Source organism: Stegodyphus dumicola, chromosome 8, assembly GCF_044657685.1.
Source record: "Stegodyphus dumicola isolate Sdum_Otavi_A_Nest chromosome 8, ASM4465768v1".
Classification (NCBI taxonomy): Eukaryota; Metazoa; Arthropoda; class Arachnida; order Araneae; family Eresidae; genus Stegodyphus; species Stegodyphus dumicola.
In genome coordinates, this window is record NC_140775.1 from 166,368,027 (window position 1) to 166,387,837 (window position 19,811).

General features: G+C 34.7%; 1 protein-coding gene across 2 annotated transcripts in view; it reads right to left on the reverse strand.

The window, feature by feature from the left end:
* LOC118200923 (transforming growth factor-beta-induced protein ig-h3-like) overlaps positions 1-19,811 on the reverse strand; it is a 117,758-nt gene that overhangs the window by 35,479 nt on the left and 62,468 nt on the right. For both annotated transcript variants that reach the window (XR_004760167.2, XM_035372914.2), the window contains exons 10-16: positions 16,562-16,782; positions 12,104-12,287; positions 9,007-9,096; positions 8,580-8,693; positions 5,086-5,196; positions 1,761-1,889; positions 1,432-1,664 (exon numbers count right to left, since the gene is read on the reverse strand). Coding sequence is in view for 1 of the 2 variants with exons in the window: in XM_035372914.2 (XP_035228805.1) it covers positions 1,432-1,664; positions 1,761-1,889; positions 5,086-5,196; positions 8,580-8,693; positions 9,007-9,096; positions 12,104-12,287; positions 16,562-16,782 (1,082 nt within the window). In the remaining variant the exon portion in view is untranslated. The remainder of the gene's footprint in view (positions 1-1,431; positions 1,665-1,760; positions 1,890-5,085; positions 5,197-8,579; positions 8,694-9,006; positions 9,097-12,103; positions 12,288-16,561; positions 16,783-19,811) is intronic.

Below are 19,811 nucleotides of genomic sequence, written 5' to 3' on the forward strand. Positions count from 1 at the left end.
TTTCGATAATACTTTTTCTTTACTTTTTAGAATATATCAAGAGCTATGTTTGCAGTAGACCTTCAAGTATTATTTTTAAACTGTCTGAAGTTCTGTTATAGAACATTCATTTCAATACTTATCCTTTCCTTCAAAAGATTAGTTGTAATCGGATGTTTAATTAAAACTTTGGAAATATGTAACTGCCCCAGAGATTTTTTTTGTTAAATTATAAAATGTATATATCGATAATACAGTCAAAAATTATTTTTCAGTGGCAGGCACCAGCTGTTATAGGCATTGACCACTATTAAGGCTAGAAAAGGTGGTCACTTTATTATAGAGGCACTTAATATATGAGCCACTGTTCTCTCCTATGAAGGGACAGACAATTTATATCTATGCCTTTTCCTGATTTCGTACCTGGGCCCTTTGGTACGATAGCCGGAGTCACTAACCACTTTTCCGTCTGAGCGGAACAGATTTATGGAATCTGCTTTAAACATTCTAAAATTTAAAAAAAATAATGGAAAATGTCATCAAGAGAGCAAAAATTTCAGTGCTGTTAAAGGCTGATATTTTTATGAATTTTGTACCCTGTATGAGACATCTTAAACGGTTTAAAGGAAAAAACAAAATGAAAGCTTTCAGATTTTATATTACGTTTTTTTAACGTTTTGTGTGTTACTTTATTTATTAAATATCATGTTCTTCGAATTTAAAACATAAAATTCGATTCAACAGTAATATCACAAAATAGTTAAAAAGAGCATATCTTTAGAATTTCCGATACACAGTCTCACGCGCTGGAGACAAAACTGTTCTCCCCCTTACAGTGTTGCCATTGCTCGTTTTATTGAGTTTGTTAATCAAAAATTCGTTAAAGTTTTATAAAATATGAAAAGATAATAAAACAAATTCCAGAATTCCAATTTGGGCTTCCAGATGTGCTTATTAAAAATTTGATGGCTCTAGGTAGAAACATTCATACATTTATGCAGATTTTTCATTATTTAATTTCTTTAAATAGAATACAGGGCTCCAATATTTGGTGGTAACAATTTGAAAAGTGAAACGCCGTTTTATAGTGAACGACACAAAATGCCAAAACGAAATTAATAGCCCTTCTGGGAAAATTGCTCCTTTTGGGCTAAAAAAAAATATTTAATTAGTAAGTTTTTATGTTTAAGTATTTGCATGATGATTCAAGTTAAATAAATTAGCTACATATTGCCTGTTTTATATTATACCCACAGTATTAAGGAATCTATAATAACAAGTTTCACTTTACCTCAACATAATTAGTTGGAAGGTTTTAAAATATTGTTCATTACCCTGTTAAAACCGTTGTACGAAAAATAAATTTAGCTCCCCTAATTTCACTTTATTGCTTACAATAAAAGTTTCAAACATTCTAACCTCCAAAAAATAGAAAATATGAATGTAAATTACCGATCTACTAGAGGCGTAAATATTACAGCGAATGTTCTTCCCTGGCAGTAAGGAGGGAAGGAGAGAATTATCGTGTACTGATTCCCACCTCAGGGGTCGAGGACTTATATGGAAACGGATGAATTTCCTCAGTCGTTCGGCATCTCCCAAGGTTGCGGAGCGCAAAGTTGGCGACATATTTTTTAAAGCTCTATTTGTAGGCAGAAACAGGGTGCAACTTCCAGTTTTCGAAACTAAAAATACAGAAAGGGAAAAGCGAAAGCTTCAAACATCATTTTTGTGAGTAATTTTATTGAGAATAGGAGAAAAATTATTCTCTTTTCACAAACCTTGTTTCTGCAAAATATCTTGCATTCCGGCTTTCAACATCCAGTTCAGAAAATCAGTAGCATTGAATTCTTGTGCCATAGCATTTAAATTTCTGTCCATAGAGCCAGGCTGTGTAGCTGTAACTGTTGCTAAAAAGAAGAAATCAATAAAGGAATAAAAAGCAGACGTTGAAAACTGTATTTTATTGGAGGTAAAAAGGTGAAATGATTAATTCTGGTTTAAAAGTTTGTTTTATCAAACGTGAATGGTACTGTAGAGGTCTATTGATCTGTTTATATTAAATACAGAAGCGTTTCATAAATTGTCTTGTAATATTTTGGGCTACTAAAAATTAAATTGTTTCTCAATACAAAATAAAGCAAAACACAAAGAATTTCACATTAGAAGTTAAAAATATTGTATTTACATCTGTCAGGCGAAGCAGAATTGTCGTCATTTGAGTTTTAATATTCAGCTTGGGACTATTATTTCTAAGTTTTCTTGAGAGTTAAGCTCAATTTGAACACTCTCCTAAACAAAATGGGGTTACTTCTCATAAAGTCATTCGAACTAGAAGGTTACGTGAATTAAGAGCAGGACTGTGTCCGTGTGGTATGAGAGACTCTAAACATGCGGCGAGCGGAAAGTCCTGTGGAGATGTTGTTAGAAGGGTAAGAGGGGTGGGAGACCCTCGAACTCGTCCCTCCATTGTGCTCTTCATCGAAATTGGGGACAGCACTGAGCAAAGTCGTACTGTCACCTGTATGGTGCTCAAGGCTCATGCCAACCACAAGCGCAATCTTGTACTTCTTGCCACGGTGAATTTCATGGGCTTGTCCTGATGGCACTGTCAGTCGAATGAAATAAGTCACAACAACAATTACAGAGAAGGGAAAGATAGTTTAAAATTTTGTTAATTGCAGCTCATTGCGTGACGGAGTAAATGTCATCTGCTAACCATGAAAATTATCGCCAGTCGTCTGTTCAGAAGAATGAGAATTTGCTGCTGACCATGAGAATTTGCCACAGATCGCAGATTTCTTGTTTGGTACTCGAGGTTGTTAAAAGACTTTATAGCAACAAGCTGAGAGAACAGCTAAGGATCTTCTTTGAAAGATATGAATTTTGGCAATCGCAGTATTCCAACTCAGATAGTTAAAACACTATTAGCGAAAATTAAGGGGCCGAATTGTTAAGGCTGCTGAATACTGGTATTTCATCCGGTTTGGGTTCGATGTTAGGCGAATGGATTGTCTACACTCAGTCAGGGAAGTCTATATACACTCATTGAAATAAAGGCTTACCAACACTATTTGAATTTAAGCTGTTAAATAATATTAACTGTCATGTTGCTCATATAAAAGTAATATTTAAGCTTAAATAAAGTAAATGCGAAAGATATATGCAGATTTAAGTCACAAAAGTCAGCGCACAGTTCATTGGCTATTAACTAAATTTGGATATGCGGCTGTTTGCTTCCCTTTTAGATTTATAAAAACACCTCAACCAAGCGCGAAATTCGCAATCTTGATTCCCTTTTCCAAAGGAGGATCGTAGTTTGAAAAAATGAATCCAAAGCAAGAAATTTTAGCTGTGAGAAATCTTATTGTAAAATTAAGGCATGAAAAGAAATCTTTTGGTGAAGTAGCTAAAATGATTAAGAGAAGTAGTGCAGTGGTACAGATTGTAATTAAAAATTACAAGTCAAGGGGAAATGTGCTCAAGTAATCGTCCAAGGAAAGTTAGCCATCATGATGCAAGAAATATTAAAAAAAAAAAAAAAAAAAAAAAAAAAAAAAAAAGATCCCAAAGTTAGTGCTCCAAAATTAGTTGAACATTTTGCGATGGTAACTGGAAAAATGTCAATACGTAAACTGTACGTAAAATTTTTTGATTAGCCGGATTTAATGGTACAGTTCCCAGATGACAGAGTTTTTGCCATCTCAAAATCGACAAAAACGAAATTTTGCATATGAATACCTAAACAAAGATTTTTATTTTTGGGATACTTTTCAATTTACTGATTACAGTAAGTTCAATGTTTTCGGAAACAATGGTCGTGGAAAGATTTGGCGGCGGAAAAATGAAAAGATGAAACCGAAAAATTTGATACTAACTGTTAAACAAGGTGGCGAGGGAGTTCAATGGTTTGGGGCTCAATGACAGCGGCTGGAATAGGTAAATTGCTCTATGGATCGATTCGTTTATCTGAAAATATTGCAAAGAAATTTACAATAATCTGTTAAGAAACTGGGACTAGAATGTAGCTGGGTCTTTCAATAAGACAGTGACCCAAACCATACTGCTAAGATTATTACGGAATGACTTCACTACAGAGTACCTAATCAACTGCATTCTCCACCCCAATCGCCAGACTTAAACACCTTAGAACATATATGGGATGGACTTGACTGGCGAATCCACCAATATGCTATTGCAAGCAAAGATACTCTGAAGGCAGCATAGCCTGAAGTTACACCAGATATGACAACAAATCTGGTTCTATCGGGCAGTCATAGATGAAAAAAGTGGACCCACAATGTATTAGTTTTATTTTTTAATTCATTTGATCAAAGTAAATGAAGTATTCCTCTCTCTGTTTAGATTTTAATAACATGCAAACTATCGGTTTTTGCTATGTTTTATTAAAATTCAACGAACTCTGATTTATTTTCTTGATTAGACATAAATTTATGTCTTCGAAGTTTATTACAATGCATTTATTTATTTATTTATATTTAAAAATAACAATATAAATGCAAATGAAGGCGTTGGATGGTTGTATAGTCTTTTGTGATTGTGGTCGATTTTCATGGTTTTTCTCAGCAGACATCCCTCATCTTAACCCACGAGCCAGATAGCCCTCATGGGTTTGTCATATTTAAATAACCTAACCTAACCAAGAAGTAGTCGATCTTTTTGTTATATATTTTTGCTTTAGTTGTAATCGACCAGCAGAGAACAAATACAATTTTATTGAATTTTAAAGCTGTATTTGTGTAAATTTGACTATCCTTTTGTTCACTGTAGGCGAGTTATTGTCAAAGTCGCTTACAGTGAAAAAGTAACTCTGTATGAAGTATCGGACATATTTTAACACTAATTTAGAAAACAGTGTTTTAACTTTATAATTACAATCCATAATATACACATTGCATTGCTTGTATATCTTAATTAGTTATGCGAGTATTAAGAAAAGGCGTGCAAACGCATATGACTGATTAGGTCAAGAGGCCAGGAAGTATTTCAAGTAATGCCTCACAAGCTGGAATGCTTACTAAACAATTTGTTTAAAATATTCCATGACTTATTTTAAGTGGAGGCGAAGTTTAGAATGATACTTACGTGGAGAAGGTGGAGGGAAATCAAACAGCAAGTTGTCCACGGGATGTATGACTCCATTTCCAGCCAAAATTTCCTTACCTCCTAATGGTCTACCGTTTACGAATATACTCCCTGTTACGAAAAGAAAAGTGTTTATCAGAGATGGAAAAATAAATGTTAACACATTGCAGGTTTCACAGAAATTACAGCTCATTTTCTTTTTAAGCTTATTAATAACTGATAAATAGAAAAGGGTCCTAATTTTTACTGTTACAAAAACATAATACACGTTACTATAAAATTCATCTTGATATTTTGAAATTCAGTTTAAATATAAAAAAAGGGTCTGCCGGCTATGGGGTAAAAGCAAATGAACGCGTGCAAATTATAAATGTATTTATATTAAAAAAATTTTCATATTTGTTTTCAGTTCCTGCAATATCAACATATTGTGAGAGAATCTTTAGTGTCATGTCAACTAAGTGGAGAAATGAACAAAAGAGGCTTTCGGTTGAACTCATGAGAATCAAGAATCGAATTATTTACATATTTTAATTTGGAAGAAAGTTGTTGAAAATGTGTCGAAAAATAAAAAGTAATGCACATTTTTTTCAAGTCTGCTAATAATCAGAAAAAATATAATTTTAAAAATTAAAAATTTACCTTAGTTTTAAATGTTTCCAATATTTTTAAAGTTTTTCCATATTTTTAATTGAATTCTGATGATTATTCTAATAATGCATTTTTTGTGTTTAATTAATCGATAAATTATCATCTAAATTACTAAAGTAAAACTTTTGTGGAATCTTTTATATTTTTATTTTTTTTCTTTCCATCTTCCTTCTTTTTTTTTTGGGTTAATTTATTTTTTCACATTATCATTAATTCCAATATTGTGTTCCAATAATTTCCAGTAATAATGAAAAGGAAATATTTTGTAGTGTCCTTTATTGCAACTTGTAGAGTTGGCAACCCTTATGACCCATGTGAATATTTTGCCTTAGAATTACGTTGCTGTTAGTTAGGATTAATAATTTTAAATCTAAAATTTCTCACATGTGCAAAATAATAAATTTCAGTAAAGTTTACAATGAACATATTCCATTTATGCATAATTAACATGTTTCGTATTTTTTCGAATACTTATATACAAATCAGTCAGTCAAACTCAGCAAAGTTGCAAACTTGCAAAGTCAGCAAAGTATTTTAGTCATGAAATTTCTTTCTGACTGAGAAACATTCCTCTCCAACTTCATTAAACAAACGGTTTTTAAAGCAACAAGCATAAACTTGAACTAAAATTTCAGGTGTATTTCTTGTAACAGTATAGCGGTGCCATCCACTGAAATAATTTGCCATTTTGGAATTTTCCCAGTTTTTGAACGTTCTATATGTGCGATGCTTAAATATAATAAATTGTATTTTAAATATATTAAATTGTAAGGTTTTACTTTATTCAAACCAGTTATTTTTAGTTTGACTTTCCTGTTCCTCCTAATTTCAGTTTTCTGCCGGAATGTAAATTTTGTATGACGTAGATGTCAATTTTAAACGTGTTTCAGAAGCAGTATTTAAGCTGCGTTTCAAGAGTTCAAAAAAGTAGTAGTGGACTTAGTTCCAGTGTTTATGCTGAGAGTTTAAAATTAGCTCTTTAGTTCGGTGTTCGACACTTTTCAGTTTATACTAATATTTCTCGGCTCGGCTTTTCTGTGTGCTGTTAATAGATTTAACTATTAATAGATTATTTTAATTTACTATTGAATTGTTACATTCTTATTTTCTGTTACGTTGCCACAAGTGGTGGTGATTTGTGAGCACGAAGTGCATGCACCTGTTTTAATTTAGATTTAAATAAAAAGGTTATTTAAACCTTTCATCTTCAGTATTTAGTCTTAAAGACATTGCGAGAATTCGCTTTAGTCTTCAACATAGGGGTTAAGAGTGTATGCTCCCAAAGAATACACGAAGACTATATGCAATTATTTTCTTGATCTTTGATTTCAAATTAGTGTTCCAAAGCTCCTCATGCAAGCTCCTCATACCCATAAACGTTTCTTTTCTTCTTTTCTGAATAATCTACTTTCCAGTAGTTACAATATATATGCTTATAGGCTACTAGGATTAAGTAAAACAATTTTTACTCTTGAACAAGACTAGTCTTTTTAACATTTAAATTACTGTCCTTTTTATTTTATTTCTTATATTTTAGTCCAAAATGTCTTGCCCAAACGTTAAGACATTTCTCAGTTACATAATAATTTTCCAATGAGCTAAAACACCACATCTAACTTTTTGATAACATCCTTACAATGAACAATGTGTGTGGTATTCTAAAAGAATGCACATGAAATCGATTTATATTTATCAGTTTGCAAGTTAAGATATGATATAATACAAGTTACTTCGTGATACAATATTAAGTCTAGTGCTATAGATAGCACCAGACGCGTGATGACTCTAGCTGCTGCAGACGCAAAGCCTTTCTTCTCTTCTTTTCACCAACCCGCTGCCAGCAATTCGGTCACTCTCAATTCTGTTGCAGTAATCCCATCAGATGCGTGAAGTGCGGGCAACAACATCGAAACAATCAATGCACCATGAAACCCGAAGATAAGCCAAAATGTATTTTCTACGAACAGCTATAGAAGCTATAGAAGCTATAGAAGCTATATAGCTATAGAACAGCTATAGAAGAATAGTTGCAGCGAGTATAAGAAAAGATTTGAAAAGAAAAGCAGCGCACCCCAGCCTAAAGTTCACGAACTCTCTGAGGAAAACTTCCTTAGCTCAAAGATTTTCTCGATCCCAGCGCAGAAAAATCCCCCTCAAACTACTTACAGCGAGAAATTGAATGGAAAAATTACCCCGCCACCGAAAGACCTAAACGATGCTATTAAAATGTATTCAAGATGAAAAAATCAACGCTTTCCTAACTTCGATCACCTCATGTATTGGTAAAATCAGAGCAGCAAAGAATCCAGCAGAAAAATTACAAGCAGACTTTCAAGCAGCTATGTTATTTATTAATTTCGCTGAGTCTGAAGATTAGAATAGGTTTAGCACTCCCTCTACGACGGACCAAAAGGAACACAGGAAACTCACGCAGCTATTTTCAGACCTTATTTTTTTCAATTTTCCCCATTCTACCTTCTTTAACCAGCTCAGTTTTGCTGTCTGCTAGTCAGAGTACCTCCGAAGGTGTTATACGCAAGGATCTCATCGAAACATCGAGAATCCTACTTTTTTTTTCTTTTTTAAAGAATTCTCAGCCATCATTCACTAATGTTATGGTAGGAAAGTTATGTCGTTTCTCCATGAGTTACACACAGGATGTGGCTTTTAGCATGGGCGCCTGTTCTACATGTGCTTCGCACCTGAGTTTTAAACAACCAAGATCACATATTTCATTATATTATTTCAATAGTACTGATTGGACAGTACAGCCCCAAAATAATGCTGCAGTGTCTTAGTATAAAAGACTGGAGATATTAAAATAGCATGAAATAACAACTGACCAGATTGTGGGCGGGTAACAATGATGGTCTTTCCCCTGAGTGTTGTTAGATGCAGTCCAGGACTCAGCCTTCTTCTGTAGTATGTACCACGAACAACATGGGACCAGAAGAGTTCTATGGAAAAAATCAAATTGCTTCTAAAAATACCAGAAAAACTGCAACTTATAATTTATACATTTTAGCAGGTCGTGACTTTTATCAAAGATACTTTTTAAGCAGAGGTTATTATAAAATAGGTAAGTTTATTATACTAGTTTGGCCTTAGTGTTAATTAAAATTTATATTTAGTAGGAATATTGCACTACGATTCCGTGTAGCGGTTTGAATTATTCTACGAAAATATCAAAAGAAAGTTAATTTTATTCCAATACTCATAATAAAAAACAAAATTATACTTCTAGACATAACGAACTTGACTTGAACTTACCAGAAACAAAATTAGGGTCTCGAAGCTGTTCTGGAGGTATAGAAGCTAGAGCGGCATCGCTTGGAGCAAATACGGTAAACGCAGCATTTTCTGTAAAGAATTTTAAAACACTATGATGAAAGATGAGTTCTTTCGCACTTTTTAAGACAATTTTAGGCATCTATTGAAAACAATTGTTTTGAAGTTAAAAAAAAATGAAGAAACAGGGATAAAAATATAAAGTTTACATTTTTGCTGATTGTTTTGAAGTTAAAAAAAATGAAGAAACAGGGATAAAAATATAAAGTTTACATTTTTGTTGATTAAAAAGATTGAATTCAAATTTTTTACTATTTAGAAATCAAACAAGTTAACTTTTTATTTATTATAAAGAAACGAAAATCATATTTATTTAAAACAGATTTATTGTTTCGTCTGTAATTGGTAAAGAAAAAAAAATGGCAAGTACAAACTGTCTTATTATTAAGATAAAAAATTTAAATGTTAAACACACGTTTCAGAATTAAAGGCAATAAGATGTATATGAGAGCTAAGATTTTGGTTAAAAACTAAATAAACAATGCGAGTTAAAATTAGAAGTATACAGAAATGTGAACCATCTAACTACGAAAAAATGTAAAATTGTTATAAGATTTACACTGAATTTTAGCAATGACATGAAATTTTATGCTGAGAAGGAAAGAATTCTATGTGATTATTTTAATAGAATTCTACGTGTCACACCAGCAGTCTTCTCGAACTGAGCATGAGAAGAAGCACTATTCGAACATAGGGAAAGATGCTCAAATTAGGGTATCGTTAGGTGGCTTGTAAATAAAACTAACTTACAGGTAAGATTGTAGGTTAGGAAAGTAGAAACTCAATGAAAAGCATGTATGTAAAGCAAACCTTTAATTAAAACTTATCATGAATAAACATACCGGCGCTATACCAGGCTACAGATAACATTTTCTCTACTTCTGATTTCTGACACGTGTTTAGAGCTAATTCCATTAAGGGGTGTAAATTGTGTCAGATGAAGGAGAAAAAAAGTTGAGAATCTGTAAACATCAGTACTTTTTAAACAAAGCTCTCATACTTTCTACCTGTAAATAAATCTGATTTGATTACACAGATTCTATGCAGGTTCGACACTACATAGAATCAACAGCCTCTCAATCTGTACAGGATCGACACTGCGTATAATCTACAGCCTCTCTGCTGGCATAGGATAGACACTGCAGGGAATGGAAAGAATTTCTGTCAGCACAGAGTTGGAAATGCATAAAATCGGCAGCAACTATGCCAGCGCAGGATCGACCCTGTACAGAAATGACAGTCTTTTCTGCTGGCATCGAATCTACACCTTCTCTGCCAACACAGCAGGATCAATGCTGTATAGAATCAATAACATCTGTGTCGGCACAGGGTCGACACTGCATAGGATCAACAGCGTCTCCACTGACATGGGATCGATAAGGCAGCTCAGAAGCTGGCTTCAAGCCAATGCAATTTTGATTCTTTGCTGTAGAGAATATCACATGACGATTCTGTGCAGGTACCCTAAGAATAATAACATAATCAAACTTTGCATCATTACTCTCTTTGTAGTTGTTAATTGCAGTCCTCGGGTACGTATGCCAACACACGAGTGCAGATTCTATGCCATGCTAATTTTACACCATGTCTATCAGATCGATATTACACAAAGTCGATCGTATGTCATGTCGGTGCTGTACTGGAATCGACCGTGCGCAGTGTAGATACTATGCCTTTGACAATTCTATACAGATAAAATACGCAACACTCATGTTAGTCATTATTAGATTATTACAAAAACATCTCTTTTACTTTGTCAGTCGTATGCTGGTAATTAGTGTCGACTGTGCGCTGGTACTGAACTTCTGCTAATGTCTATTCTGTGGCGGTCGATCCTATGAATGCAAGCGGAAAATTACATGAAAAACATTGGCATGATATTATCGGTAGGAAAATTATGTATTTTAAACCTATTCCATTTGCATTTGTTTCCTCTATTATTCTTGTTAAAGAATAAAAGATTTCTGTGTTGAAGAATAAAATTCTGTGTTGAAGAATAAAAGAATCCTGTGTTGATAAAGAATTATACTGAAGTGTTTGAAAATAAGAGTACATAAAGGATTTCTGTGTTGAAGAATAAAAGAATTCTGTGTTGAAGAATAAAAGAATCCTGTGTTGATAAAGAATTATACTGAAGTGTTTGAAAATAAGAGTACATAAAGGATTTCTGTGTTGAAGAATAAAAGAATTCTGTGTTGAAGAATAAAAGAATTCTGTGTTGAAGAATAAAAGAATTCTGTGTTGAAGAATAAAAGAATCCTGTGTTGATAAAGAATTATACTGAAGTGTTTGAAAATAAGAGTACATAAAGGATTTCTGTGTTGAAGAATAAAAGAATTCTGTGTTGAAGAATAAAAGAATTCTGTGTTGAAGAATAAAAGAATTCTGTGTTGAAGAATAAAAGAATTCTGTGTTGAAGAATAAAATAATTCTGTGTTGAATAATAAAAGAATTCTGTGTTGATAAAGAATTATACTGAAGTGTTTGAAAATAAGAGTACATAAAGGATTTCTGTGTTGAAGAATAAAAGAATTCTGTGTTGAAGAGTAAAAGAATCCTGTGTTCATAAAGAATTATCCTGCATTATTTGAAAATAAGAGTACATACATTGCAGAATTATGGAAGTTTCATCAGATTAAATATTAAGCAAATTTTTCTAAGGAACAACAGGAATTTGTAGTGTTTCATCATGTTTCTTTTTTCGGAAAAAAACAAATGCACTTTCGCTAGAAATTAAAACCGTGGGTGTCTTGGTTGATGGCTGTCTGCGATAACCGCTACACCACAAGGCATGTATGGGAAGAATGCCATAGGTTTTTAGAAGTTAATAATTTAAAAGTTAAAATGCTGTTATAAAGGTATGGAAATTATAACAATGATTTAATGCCTAAGTTTACAAGAAATGCGGTTAGAAACAAAGCAAAAAGAATATTTTATTCATCGACGCAACGAGCTGGAGAAAAGCAAGCAAGTTGAATTTATGTAATATGTTTTATACTAACTTAAATGGTGAACTCACCTGAGCTAAGCCTCTGCGGTATATCCGGTTGTTGTTCCAAAATCCTCTTCAGAGTCGGGAAAGGTTTAAGGCCTTCAACGACATTTCGATTAGGTGATGGTATGATTACTCGATCTGTAACTAACACTAGACCATCAGCGGCTTCTCGAACTGAAAGAACGCGAGCTCCACCAGCCATCAGTGACTATTAAGAATAAATTTAAAGCATTAAATTTTGATCATAACATGTTCATGTTTGATCATAATGTTCCACCATGATTACAAATATTGTAAATCTTTTATTTAGACTGCTTTTTTTAATTTTTAATTTACAAAACACAATGATTTGAGGAATTTCTCTTATTAATACATGTCAAGTTCGACAACTATGCAGTGAGGCAAACCTCACACGTAAAGAAGGCACAAATGCCATATTGTAATCGTCTGGCACAAATCATTGTGATATAATTAATCTATAATTTGGCAATAAAGAGGGATTCTTGCGTATGCTAGGAAAGACAATGCCATTTTGTGCAAGTAGGGAAAGAGTAACATCAAGGAAATTACAAAAACAGAAAGCAAATATTACGTTTCAATTTCTCTGAAACTGCATTTGAGATCGTACAGTCAATAAGGCAGCCGTAAAACACCCAAATATTTAGATGTTATCGAAGGATGATTAGAGAAAGAAGTCCATCTCTGACATAGTGGTGCACGGTGCATAGGTCATTTCTTAAATATCTCAAGCAATTTAGCGAAGAATCACAGATCAATGCTTAGGCTATGAAAGAATCTATATATTTGAATGATCGAACACATAGTTCCCATCTTAAAATGACTAGCTAACTCTAACCGATTTTCACGGGCTAAAGGTATTATTAATAAACTCATGGCAACTGCAAAAATAGCCAAAACATTTCTAATTAGGGGAAAAAAGTATACAAATGTACTTCTCGCAGCTTCACCAGGTAATGACTGTAATTCAGATTTGTGAACATAGAAGAATATTGCTTTTTAAGTACTTCTGTCTGCTATATGACGTGCCCGATACTCCATATGTCTTTGCTACGTTCTACCCAGTGCACTTTAGTACAATCCTTAGCACAATCACTCTTCTTACCAACTTCTCAAGAGATTATATTACCTTCCACCATTTAGGCTTACAATGCCATTTGGAAGATGCTTTCCTGGAAGATATTGCATTTAAGGTGGTTTGCATGGTTCAAATATAGTAAAGAAACGGAAGATGAAGACAGACGTACAGTTTCTGTTCTCACCAAAGAACGTTTTTTCAAAGTAAGACAGTGAATAAAATAAGATCAACAGAGCCACAGTTCGAAAAATCACAGTAGAAGGCATGGATAAGAAAATGTCACTTTTAGATTTGCTCGCATATCTTATCAATAGATCGAAAACTTCAGTATATTTGGTATGAAAAATAAATTGGTAAAATTTTTCATAGAAATAAAACATTTGTAAATATTTATGACAAGGAATACTTGGTATTTCTACTGTGATTACAAACATGGACAAGTAAACGCCAAAGTATTGAATCACTTTACTGAAAGAGTCAGCCGGTTCATCTTTCACTCTTTTTCTCGTAAACCGTTTTGCATTGAAGATGATTCTTATGAAAGAGTCATCTTCAAGGCAAGAAGGTTCATCTTTAAAAGCTTAAAACAGTGATTGGAATATAGTAAAGGAAATCATTTTCATATGTTTGTTCTGAAGGTCACACTAAGGTCACACTGACAATATTTTTTCTAATATTAGGAAATACTTATTATAAGGAATTCATTGTGCCTAACTTAAGTACTGAACATGAGATAGTTGGTTCATTTTGAACGACAATCTATAATGAAATTGTAGTGGTGATTCGCATAAAACAAACTCGCATGGCAAATGTACTGCATAACAAACTCGCGCACGAATCGAAAATTGTACCCCACCGCACGTGAATTTCATCACACATTAAACAGAGAAAAATTCGTTTTACTTTTTGTTTTAATGTGGAGTTAACTAAAAAAGTGTTTGCACATAAACAAAGACAATGACTGAAATTTCTTAATATTATATTACTACAGAAGAAACAAGTTCTTTCTAACTGGGAAATGAAGTAACCCAGAAGAAAGATTTTTGATGAAGTGGAGGAGAACACAGACTGTCTATTGCTCTTTAATTACCCAATGTATCACATGGAAATTATATTCACGAAAGCTAAAATTTCATTTAATTAGAAGTGAGAAAATGTCTATGTCACAGTCCAACAGGAGCGTCCCAATAAGATGAGATAAACGGGATTTGCTGATCTGTTCAAATGACAATCCCATAACTTCTTCAGAACCAGTTTGGAAAAAGACAAACCACTTTCGACAATATTTTTAAAATCTGGCTCTTTCAAAAATGTCAAATGTAATAAATGTGCAAGAAGTTCAAGGAAAGCTGATTCTTCCACTTCAACTGGAATAATAGGACTATTCAGACGAATCTGAACTAAAGATTCTGTAAAACTGTGTACATACACAGTGCAAATAAATATTTTATACAGGAGTTGGACAAAAATATGGAAACACCTTAAAAAAAATGTTTCTTTGCTTAATATGTTGTAGGAAACCCGTTGGCATCCAAAACAGCTTGCAGTCTTCTCGGAATGGATAAATACAGTTCCTATATGTTTGCCAAGGGAATATTATACCATTCTTCCTGCAAAACGATGGCAAGTTCAGATAACGATGTTGGCGGTGGATAACGAGAACGCACTTTCCGTTCCAATGTAGACCACAAAGGTTCGATAATATTCAGGTCTGGTGACTGTGGTGGCCTGGGGAGATGGGACAACTCATCCTCGTGCTCAGAAAACCAGTCCTGGACAATGTGAGCTGTGTGAACAGGAGCTTTGTCGTCTTGGAAGACACCATCACCATCGGGGAACAAAGTTTGTACCATGGGATGAACTTGATCGGCCAAAATGTTCACATAAGTCTTGGCAGTCATGTGCCCTGACACAGTTTTCATGGGGCTAGCAGAGAACCACGATATAGCTGCCCAAACCATAACAGAACCCCCGCCATGTTTCATTCTTGGCAACAAGCAGTCTGTATTATAGGCTTGAGATGGCGTTCTCCAAACGTAAACTCGGCCAGAAGTGCGAAACAATGTGAAAGAAGACTCGTCAGACCATATTAGTCGCTTCCACTGCTCTATAGTCCAGGCTTTATGACTTAAACACCACCTTTTCCTGTTACGGGCATTAGCATCACTGATGAGTGGCTTCTCAATTGCAGCACGGCCAGCAATTCCCTGTTTATGAAGCTCCCTTCTAATTGTTTTGGTATTCACAGGGTTCGGTAACACAACATTCATTTCAGCAGTAACTTTTGCAGCTGTGGTCTTCTTATTTTTCGTCACAATTGCCCTTAATGATCGTCTGTCACGATCACTCAGGACACACTTTCGCCCGCGCTGTGATTTAGCAGATGATGTTTTTCCGCTTTTCAAATATGCGGAATAAATCTTCGATACAGTACCTCTTGAAACACTAAACACCTCGGCTACCTTGCTTACGGAAGCACCTACCATACGTGCTCCAGCAATTTGCCCACGTTCGAAGTCTGTTAACTCTGACATAATGCAATGACAATCTCACATAACAGTACTCCGACAACAACTGAACTGTTTAGCACATTTACGAAGTTGTATAGGTGGCGTCAGTAGTCAAAAACGCCAGCGCCACTTACATATTTCATTAAAATCAATCTTTCTTTTCAAACATGCATTTCACAAGGTGTTTCCATATTTTTGACCATCCACTGTATGTAATAAATTAGTAAATTTCTTAGCTTTTCCAATATTGGTAGCGTTCTTGACATTCTCTGAAATTGTTTAATGACATTTTCGAAATTTTCGGTATAAGTCAGGAAACGGAATAATTCCCAAAATAACCCAAGATTCTCATAATTAATGCCATCACCGAACCGACTATGTTCCTTATAAAAGATATCACTGTGCTTTCTTATGCTATGAAACCTATGAAGCGGAATGTGATATCCTTTTGAGATTAAAAAACGGCTGGAGAGACTCACAGGGGTCATGATGCCGAATGGACGTACTCTAAATAAAACATATGTAAAACCCAATTATTATTTACCGTCTTATTCTGAGATACGTAATTTATTGCATAACCATCAGAATAGTACAGATTTCTGAGATTTAAAGTTACTCTTGCAAGAAAGATTACTTATTTCTCTTCTAATTATCAAGATAATCAAAACGAGTAATGGGGTTTTGGAAATAATGAAAATCTCATCCAAATTGTGATTAGCGTTAAGAACAGTTGGAAAGCTTCGTGTTTGCAAAATGCATGATTGCAAAAGAAAGCACAAAGGAGATTGCAAGGTATGACCACAGTCGTATGTGCGTTAATCAGAAAAAAGAACATTAATACCATGTTAAAGGAATACAGTTGAATATCATGCTTACCTTTCCATCGTCAAGAGAACTGATGATAATCGTTCCTCCGAGAGACCTGATCGGTCTATCTTTCGTATCTTCCGTCAGATTGAGACGTCCTTGTACCATCTGGCACAACAGCATTCTGCGCAGGAGCCTTGAATTGCGACGTATCTTATCCAACTTCTCCTGTCCTATCTCTCCAAATGCAGCATCCGTTGGCATAAGTATTGTATAAACCATATCAGAACCTAAATTAAAAAAAAAAACTCTGTGAATTTAATAGAATTTTTGTTTTACGATAGGCTGCTTTAAACGATTTAAATATTTTAACGAACACTTTGCAGTAACGACGCGTTGCAAGCGATGGACTTTCAAGTTAGGTGACTTCTGTGTTCTTGAGACTTAAAACCTTAGAGTTTCAGCTTGAGATGATTTCATAATTCCAGCGTTTTTGACATTTGCAATGACTATACGTCATTGATACTATCATTACATATGCATAATAAAATAAGTCTTTGTTACGGGCAATTTTGCAGTTTTGAATTAGATTGAATAAATTTTCCATAGATCAGGGTGAAAGTGTTAAATTCTGCTTCATCTTTATTGGACAAATTAGTTACGCTGAAATATGGAACAGAAAGTATAATGTATTGTTTAGTTGTCATTTTCTGTTTGATCCTTGACTACAGATTTAGCATTATTTTTTATTATCCATAAATGTAAGTTACATTTTTCTTACTTTCTTATAAATTTTGATACTTCATTAATGGAAAAAATGAAGTGAATAAATCATACATATTCTATTCCAAATTTTACGAACATAGAATAAGTAAATACAGCTTTTAAGTAACATTAATAATGTAAAACCTACATATCCGGAAAAAACTTTCTCGAAGGACATATCGAAATTGAATTTTAAAAATGCAAGCTATGGGTAATTAAGAACGTAACTCAAGCATGATTTACGACACAATGTATGCAATTCATATCATCTCGTCCAAAACGCATATAAGTATAGAAATTTTATAGCTGTAGAAACCCCAGCACAATCAATTTGCGATTTCTGCCGATTAACCTGTTGACTCCGAAACACAATTCTGTTTTGCTTTTAACTTTAACTGGTATGTTTATGTTAAAATTTTCTAGTCATTTATTTCTATCCGTTTGATTTGCAGAGATGGTAATTTGTCTTTAACATCTAAAACAATCTCCTGTTGGAATCTCTCATTCATCTGAGTTTACCGCACACAACGTACATGAAACATAAGTAATTTTAATACTAACGTATGTTTAATACCAACAGCTCAAAACTAAAAGCTTGCTTTAATATCCAGCGGTGATTCTTCAGTTCATATTCTAGAATTGCACTGTTTTTGGAAGCATAAAATGTAGACCCTACTGAAGACGAGATAGCGAATTCTCTCTTTGCCTTGAAAAACAGATGACTACCGACGAAGGGTCTAACAAAGTTTTTATTTTAACTAACTTGAACAGAACATGAGCTCATTCATTGCTCACAGTTTAACCACTACTTATGGTTAAGTAACTGAAACACAAAATAGTATGTACAATCAGAATGAATTAACTTTAACACGACTGGCTTCTATTTAAATCTAAATCTGATTTATCAGCAGCACACAGAAAAGTCCAACAGAATTTAAAGTAAGTGGTTAGCACAAATATTCAACTACAGAGCTACTCACGGCGTAACTAGAAATAAATAATAGAAACACGCGGGAGGCATAACTCATTCTCCGCGTAACCTGCTTTACTCCTAACTAACTCTTCTACACTCATGTCCATAAATTAAGGATAATTCGGAGTCACGCAGAAATCGAACTCTAAAATAAATATATCACCTGTAAAATCACTACACACATCTTCAAGAATCATATGCAAATTTCAGGAAGTAACCAGATGACACCGATGGTACCTCACAATGACGAGAGTGTAAGAGAGTGATATATAAGGAATACAGGCAAAGAAGTAAAATTGTTCGCAGGCGCTTTATAAGCATTTCAGTGCAAACACCGAATAGTTATCACACAAAGGACGCATTTGGATGATTTTCTACGTGGTAGAATTATCGGCCGTCTGGTATGTGGGCGTACCAAGCTGGAAGTATCAGACGAACTTGGAATTGCCCAGAGTGTCATCTCCAGGCTTTGGCAACGATTCCAAGATGATGGTAATGTGAGTAGACGTTACAGCATAGGTCGCCGCAGAGTTACAACGCCGAATGAGAACCGGTATTTGGCAGTTACTGCCAAAAGAAACAGGCGGAGCACAGCCTCAGAACTGTCTCGTCAGCTCTCTTCAGCCACTGGTACGACAATTTCAAGGCAGACCGTGTACAGACGCTTAGGGCAGATTGGTCTATATGCTCGTAGACCTGTCAGATACGTTCCACTTACTGCAACTCACTGTCGTTGCGGTTAGCCTGGAGTAGAGAGCATGCATTGTGGACACCGCAACAGTGGGCTTGTGTGATGTTTTCCGACGAGTCCAGGTTTAGATGGAGTCTGATTCTCGCCGGACTTTCATATGGAGAACTCGAGGTACCCGTTACCACCAAGAAAACATCATTGAACGACACCGTTACGGTGGTGCAGGAGTGCTCGTTTGGGGTGGAATTATTCTGGGTTCCAGAACTGACCTGCGTGTTCAAATTGGAACCATGACAAGCCAAATCTATCGGGACGTCATTCTGGAACAACATGTATGTTTGCTTCGGGCGCCATGGGCGCACAATTTGTGTTTATGGATGACAACGCCCGTCTTTACGTTGCAAACATCGTAAGCGAATGACTTCAATCGGAGGATATCACTCGTATGGACTGGCCAGCATTCTCACCGGACTTGAATCCAGTAGAGCACGTGTGGGACATGCTTGGCCGACGAGTTGCGGCCCGTCAACCTCCTCCTACATGTCTACCGGAACTTCGAAGAGCATTGCTTTTTGAGTGGTGTAATATCCCGCAAGATCAGATCGATAATTTGATACTCAGCATGCCTAGCCGTTGTGCGGACTGTATTGCATCGTCTGGGAGACATACAATGTATTAACAATCATACCAACCTAGTAATATTGGTTTTTTGTAAATAGGTTTTTTTTTGTAATATGCTCCAGGGAGAAAAAATCGCTCATTTTTTTAATAATATCAAACGTATAGCATCTTTTTTTGCTCTTTGCTTTTTGTTTAATAAATAAACTTTACAAATAAGTGAAATTTGTTTTGCTTCTAACTCTTCCTTTGCCTGATTTTGCATTATCCTT